General features: G+C 45.0%; 1 protein-coding gene across 1 annotated transcript in view; it reads right to left on the reverse strand.

The window, feature by feature from the left end:
• SCAMP2 (secretory carrier membrane protein 2) overlaps positions 1–17242 on the reverse strand; it is a 34864-nt gene extending 17622 nt beyond the window's left edge. The window contains exons 1-3 of the mRNA XM_072981814.2: positions 17049–17242; positions 2732–2812; positions 696–785 (exon numbers count right to left, since the gene is read on the reverse strand). Of these exons, the coding sequence (XP_072837915.2) occupies positions 696–785; positions 2732–2812; positions 17049–17105 (228 nt within the window). The 5' untranslated portion in view covers positions 17106–17242. The remainder of the gene's footprint in view (positions 1–695; positions 786–2731; positions 2813–17048) is intronic.
• Positions 17243–17729: the final 487 nt, after the last annotated feature.

Raw genomic sequence — 17729 nt, forward strand, 5'->3', positions numbered from 1 at the left:
ATGCTGCCATGGAATGTTCATTGATATTTTAACTACCGAGAAAAAAAAGGTGTCATGAAGAGGATGTGGACACATCCTCCTATTAATTGTCAAATTGATAGGAAAGTGTTTGAGCCTAAGGAGCCGTGGAAGCTTTAATGAGAATGGAGTGAAGAAAAGGGTACTTGACAAATGGGAGCATTAATGCTGAGGTGGATGGCAGTGCCTGTAAAAGGAGCTGAAACATAGCAAGCTGTGAGATGGGGTGGCAGTGACTGAACTTACTTTCAGTGACTAGCTGAGAAGCAGTGACCTGTGGAAGGTGCAAATATGACAAGCAATGGGTGAAGGAGAGACGGGGGTGAGGCAAAAGTCCCGAAATGGCCTAACAATGGGTGGGACAGTCGGCTTTTGGCTGCAAAGAATGGGCTAGCAAAGGAACATTAAGCAAAAAGGGAGGAGCATAATGTCACACACCAATTATAATCAACAAATTAGATCTTGGGTCACAAGCTACATTTGCGTTAACTCTTCTCTCCCCTCAAGTCCTAGCCAATAGAGAAGAACCTGAAATTTATACAGTACCTTTCAAAGCAATCTATAAAGTGAGTTACCAAGAAAAACAAGCAGAACTAAGATCTTCCTGTCTGTTTAAATAACACTGAGTGAACTTTCGAGAGATATAAACCACTAATAAAAGGGAAAGGAAGCACTACCTGCGGAGTGGGTTCCACAGAGGGCTGTAGCACAGCAGGCTGTGATGGGCTGGTGGGTTTTGTGGCGGGGACGGTCTGAGTGGCATTCGTCTGCAACAGAAAGGCAAAATAAAAAGTCAGAAGGCCACGACAGGGTCCCCAAAACCAGATTCCACTTCTATCGCTGTGGAAGCATCACCTGAAGAGGTCTTGTCAGTTTCCAGAGAATCAACACAAGTTCGTCTGAACATATAGTAACTGGCTGATTTCCAAAATTTATCCTCCTGGAATCCTGGCTGCCCCGGAATTTAAAGAGTAGCATTTTCCAGAAACCTTAACATCAACCTCTATCATGAAGCAGAAAGAGCCTTTTGGTGCTCTCTCTGGTGAATATTTGTCTTAATCGGGCACAGGGGGAAGGAAGGGTTCTGGACTAAAAGGAGGTTCAAACTGCTCATTTCCTTTCCGTTCTCTGTGTCACTCCCAAGGGCCATTCCAGTAAACTGCTGTAAAGCAAGACAGGGGGTTGCCCTAAAAAAAGAGACAATTTCCTTTTCTCTCTCTTTCCTATCCATCTTTTTTCCTTTTCTGATCTTCACAGAATGCAAGCCTGGAGACAAAGATGGCTTTTTACTGATCCTGCGCAAGCCGCTTATGGTAGCCTTTTTTTGACCCAGGAGTGGGATGAAAATGAAGAATATAAACAAATGCACGTCTTTGGCCATTTCACCACCCATTCCTAACTGCTGGTTAGTCCTTTTGTAACAGAATCAGTCAGTTTTGGAGCTATCTGTCAAAAAAAAAAAAAAACCCACTTTCTCCAGAGCTTGGAAAATACATATTTCTTAACAAGAAGAGCAGATGGGAAAAGCAGTCCAGCAATGCCATCACCCAGCCAAGAACATCTTTGGCACTGGTTCCCTTATTATCTGACGACCTTGCTTCCCTGCTCAGCCCTGCGAGCTCTGAGAACTTTATGAAACCCTGCATTGTATTCAGCAAAAAAAATGCTGCAAGAGACATGGAGTTGTACGAAACAGAATGCAACCACTCTTAATTCAGGGACTGTATCTATACTGGGGGCAAGAGTAGCAACAGGGTCACCTGAAGCGATCCTCTCTTTGCTTTTGCTTGCTTCGGTTTCTTCCCTGTCTGGAAAGACAGGGGGAAAGCAAAGTGTAGCCCTCCAGATTTTGCTAGACTGCAATTCCCATCCACTCTCCCCAACATAGTATATGATGGGAAAAGCTGGGGGGCAGAGTCCAACATAAACTAGAAAGCCACACTTTGTCCACCACTGCTGCAAGGGGATAGCTTTTGTGAGATAGCTTTACTTCTCCTCCCTCTGCGTGTCTCGGGCATGAACCTAACACAGCTGCTTCTTCTCCTATCAGAAGAAGGGCACCATCACTGCTTTTCTGACTTTGAGTGTGGTGGCTCTAAACAGCAAAGATCAAAAGGAACAGCAGGATTACAGGCAAAAGTTAGACTAGAGATTCCCCACAGCAGCTTCCTTAAGATTAAAAATGCAATGGGCAATAAAAAGTTAAAATCCATCTTTGAGAATAACTACAACTATCACTGTTTAGAGCTGTTCCTATTATAGCAGCCCAATCTTTCTGTCTGTATACAAAGATGATCCTGTTACCATCACATGATAGGAAACGTAAGCCTTATTGTTGCACACCCTTTTTGGCATCTGCTTAAGTATTTTTGCTGTTTATTTCATATCCCATGCATATTGAACAGAAGCTTGCCATAAATCTTCTACAGTACATAGATGACTAGTTAATATTTTAGTAGGCTGTAACTTTTGTTAGCTTATTTAGATAACTTGCTGTGTTAAAAAAAATATGTATTTTACTAAGATGTGATGGCCCAGAGAGGAAAAGAAAAGGAAATCTGACCCTTGAATTTTTTATGAGCCTTTGTCTTTACACAGGAGGCTTTCTGGTCTTAGTGAAATGTGCCTAGCCCAACCCCCAGTGCACTTTTTCAGGCTGATCCTAAAGGTAACCATGCTGTGTAGTAAAGAAATTAATCTACTGTTGACTTACCAGCCGGGAGCTTTCAGAGAAGGGGTTGAATTCATCCAGACCACCTTGGTTAGCATTTGCTAACTGTGTGACTGAAGGATCCTGCAAAAAAAGGGAAGAAATAAAATATATTTTAACAAAGTAAGCTTGATACAAATTCCTTAAATCTGGTTGTGCACACAGGTATATTAGACTTTTATTAGCTTTTTCATCCTTGAAAATATATCTACTAACTCCTGCTCCAATCATATCACAACAATCCTCCAAATAATCACAGAGATTTCACTGACCCTAAGTGCATAAAGCAGAACAGGAAAGCCAAATGCCATATTCTACCTTTACATACACTGAGCCACCACTGCAAATGGCATTTTATCAGGGTTACAAAAGCAAAAGATAGATCCCTGCTTTCGAAGCACTCACAATCTGGAACACACCATGGGAAAGCAAAACCACACTGCATGGCCAAATACTACTCCGTCCACTTATACGAATGGAACACGTAACATGTATACAAAAGACAGAATTAGGTTTAAAATGACCCCAATGCCACCTAGACAAAATCCACTTTGAAAAGAGAGTGGACAGAATGGGGAAAACAATCCATGTCATCCATGGCATCCTTGGCAGATGACTTGATGAACCCAAGATGTTTTGAACCACAGGCTTATTACAGTGGTGCCTTGCTAGACGATGAGAATCCATTCCACTGAAATTGTTGTTTAGCAAAATCATTGTCTAGCGAAAGCATTTTCCCATTGGAATGCATTGAAACCTGTTTAATGTGTTCTAATGGGGAAGAATCGTCATTGTCTAGCAAAGATCGGCCATAGGAAAACCGCTTTGCGAACCGCCGATCAGCTGTTTAAATAGCTGTCTTGCAAAGCTTAGGTCCCGAAAACACCCGTTTTGCGAACACAGAGGGAGCTGTCAAAATTAATGTCTAGCGAAAATTGGTTTGCGAAGCAGGGACCAAACCATTGTCCAGCGAAATTCCCCCATAGGAATCACTGTTTTGTGAATCGCTATAGCGATTGCAAAAAGTCAACATCTAGCGAAAAAACTGTCATGCAGGGTAACTGTCTAGCGAGGCACCATTGTAATCCTTCCAGTTAGCTTAGATGATGAGAGTTCAAGGAAATAGCCCTAAGCGTGGCTTGCTTCGATCAACAGACTCAAGTAGGGAGTTTCTGATAAAGGGAGTGGCAAGGGAGCATAAGCAGAATCATTTAAGGAAGATGATTTTGGCAGGGTGGCAGCCAAGAGGCTGACGTTTGAAGGACGAATCTTCTTTTTCCTAGAGATCGGCACAAATTGCTGTTTTGGCAGTTTATGCTGGTTAATTTATTGGCCGAACAGGTGTTTGGCACATCGAAGTCCTGCTCCCTCCAGTAGCGCCCACTCAAAAGCAGCACCCAGAAGAAGGCGGGGCATGGAAGCCAGGACACTGCCTCTGAGTGGCCGTCCTCTGGAGGAGGTGGGGCTTTGGTGCGCCAAACACCAGTTCAACCAATAAACAAACTGGCGACTTGTGCCCATCTCTGCTCTCTCCACATCCTATATACACAGCTACAAGGCATGTCCCAGGAACCTGTCATAAATCGAAGCATGACTGACAGCTTGATTATTTATTTTATTTATTTATTTATTTATTTTATTTCTATCCCGCCTATCTGATCATATTAGACCACTCTAGGCGGCTTACAGTAAAAACAACAATGTAATTTTAAGACTTTACAGCAGAAACGTAAATAATAAAAAAGAATAAAGAACAGAATAAGAAAAAAGATCGTCAAGGGTTTTCTGTTGGGAAGGCCCGCCTATACATCAATGTTTTTAGTTGTTTCTTAAAAATGCCCAGCGAGGGAGCCGCGCGAATCTCAGGGGGCAAGTTGTTCCAAAGGCGAGGAGCCACCGCCGAGAAGGCCCGGTTTTTGGTCTTTTTCTTTCGGGCCTCTCTCGGCGTTAGGCTCCTCAGCCTTATCTCCTGGCTCGTGCGAGTGACACGGGTAGATCTAGGTGGGAGAAGGCGTTCCGCCAAGTATCGAGGTCCTAAACCGTTTAGGGCTTTGTAAGTAAGCGTTAACACTTTGAAATCAATGCAGAATCGGATGGGCAGCCAATGCAATGCGGCCAGAGTGGGGGAGATATGTTGGTATCTTCTCAGCCCACTGAGTAGTCTGGCTGCCGCATTCTGCACCACCTGTAGTTTCCGCAGCAATCTCAAAGGTAGCCCCACGTAGAGCGCATTACAGTGGTCTAATCTCGAGACTACAAGCGCATGCACCAGAGTGGTGAGAGACCCCACATCAAGGTAGGGCCGCAGCTGGGCTATCCGCCTGAGATGGAAAAAAGCGGAACGGACCACGGACGCCACCTGGGTCTCCATGGTGAGCGCCGGGTCAAGATGGACACCCAAGCTACGGACCCCATCCTTGGCGGGCAGGGTCACCCCCCCAAAAATGAGGGAGTTTCCCTTGTCCCCAGGTGTGGGGGAGCCCACCCTCAGTACCTCCGTCTTGTCCGGGTTCAGCCTCAGCCCGTTCTCCTGCATCCATTCTTGTACAGCCTCCAGGCAACGCCGAAGGGACAGAACGGCATCTCCTGCAGTTGGAAAAAAGGAGATGTAGAGCTGTGTGTCATCCGCATATTGATGGCACTGCGCTCCACACCTCCTGATGACCCCTCCCAGCGGCCTCATGTAGATATTAAACAGCATTGGGGAGATGATCGACCCCTGTGGGACCCCACAATTAAGGCACCACGGGGCCGAAACATTCTCCCCAAGCTGTACTCTCTGGGGACGGTCCTCCAAGAAGGAACGGAGCCAAGCAAAAGCCCGGCCACCTATCCCCAACTCGGCGAGCCTCCCCAGGAGGATACCATGGTCAATGGTATCAAAGGCCGCTGAGATATCGAGGAGTACCAACAGAGACACTTTGCCCCTGTCGGCCTCCCTCAATAAGTCATCACACAGGGCGACCAATGCCGTTTCTGTCCCATGGCGTGGCCTGAAGCCCGACTGGAATGGATCCAGGGCATCTGTTTCATCCAGGAACGCCTGGAGCTGATCGGCCACCACCCTCTCGACTACCTTGCTTAAGAAAGAAACATTGGCGACGGGCCTATAGTTACCAATTTCGTCCGCCGCCAAACTGGGTTTCTTTCTTATGGGCCTAATGAGTGTTTCCTTGAGGGCAGAGGGAAATCTACCCTCAAGGAAAGACCCATTAATTATTACAGTAGCCCATTCCGTTGTTGAGGGCCTGGCTGCCTTGATTAGCCAGGCCGGGCAGGGGTCCAAAGAGGAGGTGGTGGCACGACAGCGATCAAGCGTCCTGGTCACAGTGTCGGGCGATACGGGCTGAAAAGAGTCAAAAGACACCGGGCAAGACGGAGCGCTGGACATCTCAACTCGACTCACTGTATTCAAAAAAGGAGCGAGATCCCGGCGGATGGCCTCCACTTTGGATTTAAAAAATGCTGCAAATTGGTCCGGGGTAAGACTAGGGGGAGGCCTATCTCCCGGGTCAACTCCGGATAGGTCACGTACTATACGGAATAGTTCCGCCTGCTGGTTGGATGCCTCACTTATCCGGTTAGCGAGGTAAGTTCTACTGGCAGCCTTTACCTTAGACTGGTAAAGGTTAGTTGCGACCTTAACAGCTATACGATTGAAAACCGTCGGGTCCTTTCTCCATTTGCGCTCCAGCCGTCTCCTGACCTGCTTCGACACCCGAAGATCCTGGTTAAACCAGGGCGCCGGGCTATCTCTGCGGCGGAGAGGGCGTTTAGGTGCGATCGTGTCAACGGCACTAGTCGCGGCGGTGAGCCAGCCGTCAACCAGGGCCTCGACAGGAGCGCCAGCCAGGTCAGCCGTAACCCCTCTCATGGCATCCTGGAATCCAATCGGATCCAGTAGCCTTCGAGGGCGGACCATGACAATAGATCCCTGCTCCCTGCGAGGGGGGAGGGCCAACTTGAGGAAGCATTTTATTAGGTGGTGATCCGACCATGACAAGGGGACCGACTCAAGGTCAGTCACCATCGGTCCACTTTCACTCCCATTGGTGGAAAAAACCAAATCTAATGTATGGCCGCCCACGTGCGTAGGGCCGTTGACATGTTGGGACATGTTCAAGAAGGCCATGGTCTCCAAGAACTCAAGAGCTGGTCCAGCGGGCTCTGCCCCCGCATGCACGTTGAAGTCCCCCAAGACCAATAATCTCGGGGAGCCCAGCAGTGCCGCGGAGACAAAGTCCACCAGCTCCGGTAGGGAAGTGGCTGGGTCGCGGGGAGCACGGTAACCCAGCAAGATCCCAATACCGTCCCTGGCCCCGATCCACACGTGGAGAGCCTCAAGACCTGGTCTTACCACCGAGGAGCGCCTAATTACTTCCAGGTTGGATTTATAAACGATGGCAACTCCCCCCCCCCCGACCCTCTAGTCTGCCCTGGTGTTGGACAGCATAACCGGGCGGGCAGATGAGAGCTAGATTAAACTATCCAAGCGCAACAAACTAAAAATATAAAACCTTATCATGAAAGAAAGGGATAGCAGGCTATGATTTTAAGTCCAGGGACAGGAAGCTGATTGGATTGGGTCAAAAAATCTAGTGACATCTCAGTTTTCACCCGTCCGCTCCTATTTAATGAATAACTTCGGCTGAACAGCCTGAACTCTGACACTCCCATGTGGTTGCTTGGCAAAGTGAATCACTCCAGGGTGGAGAAAACAGGTAAAAGCAACGGGTGATGAAATCTTCAGATTTGGAGAAACCAGTAAAAGGGACAGGTGATGAAGTCTGAACACACACATTTATAAAGGAGAAAGCCTATTTAGAACAAGAGGGCTTAAGTTCAAGCGTAGGTGGACTGCACTATGTTGCACAAGTATTCTTCCTTGCAGAAACGGTGCTGCACACACAGAGGAAGACCAAAATAAAACTACAGAAGCTAGTACAGTTCTCAGCACATACGTAAGAGTGGAGTTCGGGAAAGTTATTTTGCACTACAGCTTCCAGAATGCTCCAGCCAGCACGGGATCAGTAAGCCAAAAAGGTATTTCTGCAAGGTCTGTGAAAAATGAAATGTAATGAAACAGAGCCATGGAAGGCAGATTTAGTGATCTCTCGCAGCATAGAGTGGGCAACTTTTCCTCCCCGATGTTTTTGGCCTCCAACTACTTCCATGTTCTGGAAACAGCGGCCAGGCTGGCTAAAACCAACAAAATTCGAAAGGCTACAATTGCTTAATCTTGGCTCTTTAGTACAGGAGTATGGTGTCTACAGCCCTCCAGAGTATCAGCCCTAGACAGCATGCCCAACATTTGGAAGAAGGGTCTCTTCACTTGTTCTAACTAAAAGTGAGCCAGGCAGATGTCAAGAGCAAAGCAGCAGGAAGACAGACAAACAGGGGACTCACTCCAGAGATCCCGACAACAAGAGTAAGGCACTCCAAAGCAAACTGCTTGTTTCCTGCTGCAAAACCATAAAGCCGGTTCTGCTTTGGAACCACATTGGGGAGCCAGGGCTGTCACCTACTGCCGACCTTTGCAAATCTTCCACTGTGCAGACATACAACACCTTTTATTAAGTCACACCACGAGTCCATGTAGCTCAGTCTTATCTACCTCAATGGGCTGATATTCAAGGGAGCTTGTGATGAGCAGAAGTCCCACTAGCACAGTCGTGCGAGACTGCACTACAGTGGTGCCTCGCTTAATGGGCACCCCGTTTAGCGACAAAACCGCATAGTGACGAAGATTTTGCGATTGCAAAAGCAATCGCTTTGCAATGTTTCCTATGGTTTTTTCGCTTTGTGATGATTGGTTCCCTGTTTCGCTTACCGATCATCACAAAGTGATGATTTTTTAACAGCTGATTGGCGGTTCCAAAATGGCCTCCGGGTTAAAAAAAATGGCCACCCGCTGTGTTTTCGCATGGATTCCTCACTTAAGAGGCAGCGAAAATGGCTGTCGTATGGAGGATCTTCACTTTAAGGTCAGGTTTTAGCCCATAGGAACGCATTAAACAGGTTTTAATGCATTTCTATGGGCTTTTTAAAATCGCATAGCAACGAAATCGCTTAACAGCGATTTTTGCTGCACAGATTAACGTCGCTATGCGAGGCACCACTGTATTGGTTGAAAGTGTTGACAATTGCCAGTAGTGATGGCCATGAAGAAAAGGTACACTCTGCTTCCGCAACAGCAACGCTTGGGTAAGTAGCATGATCTCTCACATATCTAGGCTAGTTGGACTTGCTGCTTCATTAAAAGGTCAGTAGGATACCGGCCACTGGCAAAAGAATCTCATGTTCAGGATTTTCTCAGGTCTATCTAGAGAAGTGAGGAACTGCACCTGGGACATTCTGCACACAAAGCGTGCATTCCATCGACAAATTATGGACTTTGCCTTCTGTCTTCCGAGCTTCAGCCCACACTCTAAATTCCTCTTTTTCAGTATTCTAGCTCTCTACCAACAGTGTGTTTATAAAGTTATGAACTGGATAGCTCAGTAAGGTGGATCTCTGGCTACAGAGCAAAAGGTCAGGAATTCTGATTTCCCAATGGGCCTCCCAGAAGAGCCAGCCTGTGTAGCTTTGGGCACTACTAAACCACTTCGGAATATTTATACCTAGAAGACTTTGAGAAGGGTCAACACAATTCGGAATTGATTTGGTGGCACATTTATCATCATCACCACCACCACCTTTTAGAAGTCTAGACATAGGCCAGAATCAAACCAGTGCTTGTGTAAGGTTTACACAACTTGCTATGGACAACTGTGGCTAATTATTGAGGCGCCGGGGTGTATATCAGTTTGTACAATTGGGGATATGACCAGAAATGTTACCAGGACATGTGCCAGAGGATCATCAATTAACTGCAATTTACTTCAGCAAGTTATGCAGACCTTACACAAACACTAGTGAGACATTGGCCATTGAGTTACAGAAAATACAGAAAGAGCGTAGTCAAATATATGCTTGAGGTTGTGTCATAATTGTATTTTAACTGTTGTAAGCCACCCAGAGACCTTTGGGTAGAGTGGGCGGCATATTAGATAGATAGGTAGGTAGGTAGGTAGGTAGGTAGGCAGGTAGGCAGGTAGATAGGTAGATAGACAGACAGACAGACAGACAAATAAATGAAATCTGATGGACAGGAGTAAATGTGAGCAAGAATCAATCTAGATGTCAGCCTTCCATCCTTCTGAGACTGTAAATTGAGTACCCAGCTTGTTGGGGGGGGCACAATATGTAGCCTCCATAAAAAACTCTGTAAACAACCCAGTGTGTGTTAAGCTCTATCGGGCAGTATAGAAGCAGCATGCTTTGCTTTAGATCAGTGGCTCCCAACCTCGGGTAACTTCAGTTCCCAGAAGCGTTCACAACCAACACCTGTATGAGTGGTCCCTATATTGGGAACCACTGCTTAAGATTATAGTACTGTACAGCACATTTTCTTCAAATAACAGACTTGCAGAATGGAGCTTTCCATAGATAACAAAACTAGCAAAAGGCTGGCAGGAAAGCTGAAGAAGAGATTAAAATAAGATACAACAAACCTTGTATTTTCAGAATGCTTGGAAGATTAAACTGCTGGATAGCAGTTCTGGCTGTGAAGCCAGAGGTTGGGAGTTCGATTCCCGACTGTGCCTCCTTCTCAGGGGCTGGACTTGATGATCCATAGGGTCCCTTCCTGCTCTACGGTTCTAAGATTATTATTATATTATACTATATAATGTTGAAAGAATGTTAAATGAGATCAACGTTACATGAGAAGCTTTCCTTGCAAATAGTGTAATAGCAAATTGAAACTTTTATTAGAAACCATCCATTTTTATATGGAAATTAAATGCTTAGAGATTACTGTAGTAGTAAAGTATGTAGCTACTTCATAATGGTTAGTTTAATATTTATTTATCACATCTATGCTGGCCTTGTTTTCATATCATAGGCTCTTTTAGGTAGTTTTTGACAAGGCAACATCTACCATAATTCGAGATCTGAGGGTTTTTTTTTAATGATAACTATTCTGAGCATAATATGCAAGGAAGGGTGATGCAGAAATAACACGACAGTGAAAATGCCAGCAACCATGGCATATAATGATCAGGCCAACAGATCAACCCACTGAAGGGCTGGGGGCAAATGTCAGATCAAAACTCACACTGAAGACTCTCATGGGGCAGTGGCTAAACTGCTGGACTACAGTTAAAACTGTGGTCACCATCCAGGGTTCAATCCCAGGTAGCCGGCTCAAGGTTGACTCAGCCTTCCATCCTTCCAAGGTCTGTAAAATGAGTACCCAGCTCAGAGGGTAGCCTGCATAATTTAAATAAATTGTAAACCGCCCAGAGAGTGCTTGAAGCGCTATGGGGCAGTATATAAGCAGCGTGCTTTGCTATGCTTTAAGCAAATCGCTGTCCCTCTCCAGCTCAATGAATATATCAAGAAACGAAGGTCAGCAACTCATTCCACAAGGTTGCAGGAGCCAAAAACAAGGAAGAAGCTATGAAACCTTCTGCTGAAAAAAATGCTTTGTATGGGCTGTAAATAGGGCAGGGCAACTGGGTGCCAAAATTTAGAAAACAGCAGAAGCTAGAGGAGAATCTACTAGGAAGCCTTAGGAAAATAAACAACAATCTCCCAGCTCAACTGCTTTTCCTTTTATTGCTTCTGAATGCAGAAACATTCTCTTCCATTTGGAAAGGCACCACATTCTCTCTTGCCTTTATATTGCTGGTAGTTCATGCTCACGCCTTAGGGCACAGTGGGTGGGAAATGATGCCCCTTGCCCTGGGTGTCGAAACTGCTAGTAACTTTGTCCATACAAAGCAAAGTAAGGAAGATCACAATCCCAAATCCCCTGGAGATTTCCACTTTCTCAGCACGTTAATGGTGAATGGAATGTTAATCTCATCATAATTTTCAGAATGGTGATTTCTGTGTATATCCCCCCCAAGTGCGGAAGAGACTACTCAGAAAATGGTGCCACATCCCCAGGATTCAAAAATGCCATCACGAGCCCAATGCAATCCCTGAATCCTTGCCCACAAGTCATATTACCTGGGGGGTTCTAGATGCTGAATTCCAACAACACCTGAAGATTCACATTTCAGAACCATACCTCTAGGCACATCCACTGTACCATAGTAAATACAGTGTGAATCCTCACTCAACCACGCAAACTCACTGGAGGCTGGTGGAACTGATAAAATCACTCCTCATAAATATCCCAGTTACTTTGAAAGTTCTTTGAGGTCACTAGTAGTCAGTTCCAACTTGATGGCATATAAAATTCTAGAGCAGTAGTTCTGTCTTTGATCTTCTAGATGTTTTAGGCTTTACTGCCTATGCTAATTGTGGCTTCTAGGAACTGAATTTATATTTTATCCTTAAAGAACAAAATAAACCCCTGACACCATAAACTTCCCAACCTTGAGTCCCCAGATATTCTTGGACTAAAACTCTCAGAAGCCTTCACCACTAGCTGTGTTGGCATGGGCTTCTGGGAGTTGTAGTCCAAGAACATCTGGGGACCCAAGGGTGTGGTGCACTGGTCTAAATGATAGATCGCCAAGAAGAATGTCGAAAAACATATTTCAGTAGCTAGAACAATTAGAATTATCTCTCTGCTACTTTCAGCTTTGTTGAAATCTGATGATCCTGGCAAACTGCATCAGCTGTTCGTGACAAAGAAAGTTTGTTTTAGACCGGAGTTCAAAAAACCTGTGACTTCCTGAACAGCTTAAGTGTGAGAATCAAGCTTGGAATGGGAGGCTGCAAACAAAACAAAAGCATCAGACAAGGACTTTGGATCATCCTGCTGGGTGTTACAGATCTCCCATTGCAACGGCGTTGGACTCCACCTATTCCATGGCCTTGCCATTTGGGAAACTCTAGGCACCACAATCCAAGCAGTTGCTTCTTTAAGCTCTCCTTTAGCACCCTAGCCCTCACACCTGCAACCACGTCACCAAGAAAGCAAGGCTGCTGGTTTGAGAGCCACCCGTCAACTCCCTTGGCAAACAAAAGACATTTCAGAAAGATAGGCCAAGTTGCTGAGACAGTTTTGTTAAAATCCAGCCAGCAATCTGGGGATGGAAATGTTCCCAGAGGACTTCCCACCAAGCTGTAAAGAAAGCCCTGTAGCTTCACCAAAATAACGCTGAATTCAAAGTTATCCCGGGGAAAGAAAATCTCCACAGCAAAAGGAAGCAGCATCCTGTCACCCAACATCCTCTATAAAGGTAGCTAGATTCATAACACGATTGCTTCACAGCAGATGCACTGTTACTAGACCATTGCAAAAACGGTTTCTTCTCAGCACTTGCAATGTGGATGTTTCAACAGCTTCCTCTCTATGCCAACAGGTCACCACTGCCAAGAGAAGAAGAGGTCCTCACAGACCAGCAGAATTATTTTCAAAGGGCCAACGCCCGACTTCAAACAGAAGCCACACCTTTGGGGCCAAATGTACATATGCTGTCGCCGCTGGCACAGAGGTTCCTTCAAGGAACAACTGCAAGGTGGTCTCTCTGCATAGCATGACCCACTTGATTCCACAGCTTTTCACCCTCTTCATGATGGTGTGGTGAATTCCCTTGGAACAACAAGGCAAGATGATCAAACAAACAGGCTGTTGTGTACATGTGATGCACAAAGCAATTATCACAGTGCAAATCTGGAAAGGAAAGAACTCACACTATCTAGATATGCAATGACTAATTCTTTTAGAAGGCTACTGCATATGTTAATACAGTGCCATTCGTTAACTAGTGAGGACTAGTTACTCTATAGGCAGACCCGCAACTCCCAATCACCCCAGCCAGCAGAGCCAAAGATGAGGGCAGATGGGAGGTGTAGTTCAACATCTGGAGAACCATATATTCTTATCTTTGTTCTAATTCACCTCCCTTACTGCTGACTCAAGTGAAGCACTCCAGGTTATGCCAGAGGATATAGCTGCCCTCTTATCTAGGCCTTCTTGGGAGCAAGTGTCACTGAATTCGGTGCAAACTTAAGACTGAGCTGTGCAATAAAGCAAAGCAAAAAAGCAAAGCATGCTGCTTATATACCGCCCCATAGCGCTTCAAGCACTCTCTGGGCGGTTTACAAGTTAATTATGCAGGCTACACGTTGGCCCCCTATTTACTGACCTCTGAAGGATAGAAGGCTGAGTCATCCTTCAGCCAGCAACCTGGGATTGAACCCCAGGTCGTGAGCACAGTTTGGGCTGCAGTACAGTGGTTTAACCACTGTGCCAGGAGTGGTTAAAGAACAGATATAAAATCTGTTCTGTGACACATGGTTTTTAATTTATGATTGATATTATTTACAGTCAAAATCATGAAAAACACATTCTAAGGTTTAATTCTGGTGAATCAAGTTAAACCCTAATTATGTTCCTTTAAACCTGACACACAGGATGAAATGACCAGCTAGAAAAAGAACTCCAGTGTAATCATATGAATGTTTACTCATATCAGCCTCAATGGAGCTTACTCTTTAGCAAATGTATTTAAGACTAAAGCCTCAGTAACATAACAGAACCCTATCTACACTAGTTTCAAACAGTTTCAAAGTGCAAGAACAATGGCTCCTGTTGGAAACATCAGTACGCAGAACAATAAAATCACAGTTCTTCCTCCAGACACCCAGTTCTCCAAAAAGAATTTACGTTCTAAATTCTTTTTAAAACTGTGTTAATCTGTTTCACTGTGTGAGAGATACAAGAAATTTCAGCATCTTAAAGACTAAGAGACGTATTTCAATGAGTGCTTTCATGGATTACTTACTACTCCCTCACATCTTGTCTGAGGAATTAATTATATAGCAATCCTTGACAGTTCAAACTAAAGCAATTCTATTCATCTTTAAGGTGCCACAACACCTTTTAATTTTGCTTTACTTCCTCAAATCAAACTTTAAAAGGAAGTTTAAATGTGCCATAAAGGTATTCCATGCTACATGCTATCTCACTGTGTAAAGAAAAAAAAGCCATTGCAAAGGTTTAGATTCCCATTTCTTATCAATGTGAACATTAACTTTATTTGAATCCTACTTTCCTTGGGAAAGGATAAGATTATTGAGCAGGGAGCACCTTAGTTTATCCTCACAACAAATCAATGAAGCAAGTTAGGTTGAGTAAGACTGCCCATTCAGTAAACTCCATGACTGAATTGGTACGTATTTAAAACCCAGATCAAGTCTAATGCTCTGTACCAGGTGGCTCTCAACTTGTAAATCCCTAGATCTTGTAAATGCTTCACCCGTGGCCATCGTGCCAAGGAATTCTGGGAGTTGAAGTCCAGCAAGGTCTGGGAATCAACACCCTGTTCATCAGCCCTCCTCAATAAAATATCTTGGCATATGCTGATCATGCTGATGGGATGATGGAATCGGCAAACAAACGTATCTTTGTTGCAGAAGGCTTTTATATGCCTACTACTCTATGCCAGATTTGGTATAGTGTTCAACTGCAATTAGCTACAGAATGCTTTTGGGTCATTAAAGTGGAACTGTTTATTCTATAACATCCAAACTTTTTTTGAGCCTCTCTTTATAAAAGCCAAGTAACCTGCCACCATGCAGAAAAAGGCATTTTTATTGGGATAAAGTCATCCTTCTTTGAAAGTAGAGCCGTCACCACCTCCAGGTTGCATAACACTGCTCTACAATCTAAGGAATTTATCTCAAAGGCCCAGGGATTGCAAACTTTTCAGGCATTATCCAAGGAAAGGTTTCATTCCACTCCCTGGTGACACAATCAAACATAAGCAAAATCAGTTGGATTTCTCTAATTAAAACTTTATTGTTTACTTGCACAATTCTCTTGCTCTCTAATAAAAGGAAATACCAAACAATGACAAATGTGTGTCAGGGTTACTAAAAACCAATCAGTAAGCAAGAAATCCTATAAGGATAAAATCTGGGTTATGCTAAGAACATCAATCATCTTATACCTTATCTATGATTTCTAATAATTATTAGAATCTTAAAAACATAATGTGCCATGCGGTTAAAAAGGAGCAGAACACTGATATGATTTTTGGTTTGAGCAACCAAGCACTGAAGCAAGGATTATACAGCAAAGAACAGATAAATTCTATAGGTGAATTGAACAATACACCAGTATTTCACATACAGAAAATGATGTGTATATGATAGTATCAACAGCATCTTCGTATCAGCCTTTTAACAAGACCTGATGACATATGCATTAATTAAAGGCTAAATCCTACAACTCATGGAACTACAGATCTTGTCTTTAGTCAGAGCAGAAGTACCCTTTGTAATGTCCCACCTTCAAGTGCAAATGAAATCATTATTTCCATTTCCTTCAACTGCAGCTATTACTTTAGCATTAAAGTGCTGGGCAATGTACATAATCAACAAAATCGATGAACAAGACAGAGACCAACAAACTAGTCAGCAAGTAGGGGTTGGTTAAAAAGGAAACACAAACAACTTAAAAAGATTTTTAATCCAAATTTTCCTTCAAGGAGAGCAAAGATGGCAACTCTCTTTTGTCCTCTAGTTTTTGTCCAACAGGCAAACTACTACCACTCTGTGCCCCTTTGAGGAGCAAGGGAAGGTGGCTGGCTGGAGACCCAAATATTGACTCTATTTACCAAGCCAAAAATCCTTTGTAACTTTAGGTAGGAACTGACTGTACTGAATACTGAACCGGTCCTCGCTTTTTAAATAAGCGCACACAGGCTACAAATCCTTTCTCTCAAAACATCCTCATTCTTCTCCCCACCCCCATTTCTTTTTCTTCTAGTTTAGCAACGAAGAACTGCGGTGAAGACATCATCCTTGCCAACCTCAGCCTGCCATGAAACTAAATAGTTAACCTTTGCACCTTCCTTGCCTTCTTCGTGGAGATCAAGAAGGGGGGGGGAAGAGAACATGCACACTACCTCATGCTCCAAAGAAAAACAACTAAACGCACCTGGAGCGAAGGAGGAAACAGGCAACAAAATGGGGGCAAGATTCAGCTCAGGGGCAGCCAGCAGCTAATCCCCCCCCAAAAAACCTACCCCTTTAAACACCTATTAGCACTGAAGCTTCTTTCTCTAAGCACCACCTGGAGATCCCTCCCCCCCCAAATCTTTACTGCTCCTTTAAAACTCTATAAAGTTCCTTTATAACTCAGGGAAAGGGACGAAAACGAGGTACCCTCCCCAAATTGACAGTGTAAGTTTTGGGGTGCGGCTCCCCCAAATTTAGGGCGTGGCTTTGCCTGGCCTCCGATTGGCTACATGGGCTTCCCCCCACACACCCCTACCCCTGGAAGTCAGGCCGGCGGCTCTGCTCGCCTCACCTGGAAAGGATTCACCTCCACCGGGTCCGCGAAGGGGTTCTTGTCGAAGGCCGACATGGCCGACTTTTCCCCCCGGAGCCTGGAATCCGCCACACCTGTTCCCAACCCGGTCCGCTTCCTGCTCCCTAAGAGACGACCCAGTCACGCGCCCACTTCCGGGAGGACGCACCCTCCTCCTCCTCTTTTTTCCCCCCCTCCCGGCCCACTCTCACTGCCACGCCTGCGCAATAGGGCTCCCCCGATGCAGTTCGGGCCTTTGTCACGTGACATAGACGGGGTTTTTTTTTGCGCGTTTGCGTTATGACCTCATCAGAGAGGGTGGAGTTTAAAAAAAAAAAAAGACCAGGCGGAGAGAAAGAGCGGGGAGGAGGGGCGCGTAGGACGCATGCGCACGATGCAGCTCATTCTGTGAGTTTGTTTTTGAGTGGCAGGAGAAAAAGGAATGAGAACAAGTAAGAAGAGCAGGGCCTTGCTGGGCATGCGCGCTAATTCACCAACTGGTTCCGTGCCGTAGTGTACCGTGTAGCACGCCATCCTTCCCGTATTTTCTCGGTAAGTGTGGCAGCAGGATTTCATTCTAAGAACATACAGCTTTGAGATTTAGTTAATTAACTACATTTATATGTATCGCTTTATTTTAAATGAGACTTTTGGCCCAGCCTTCAGTATGGGGGGGGGGGG

Source organism: Pogona vitticeps, chromosome 12, assembly GCF_051106095.1.
Source record: "Pogona vitticeps strain Pit_001003342236 chromosome 12, PviZW2.1, whole genome shotgun sequence".
Taxonomy (NCBI): domain Eukaryota; kingdom Metazoa; phylum Chordata; class Lepidosauria; order Squamata; family Agamidae; genus Pogona; species Pogona vitticeps.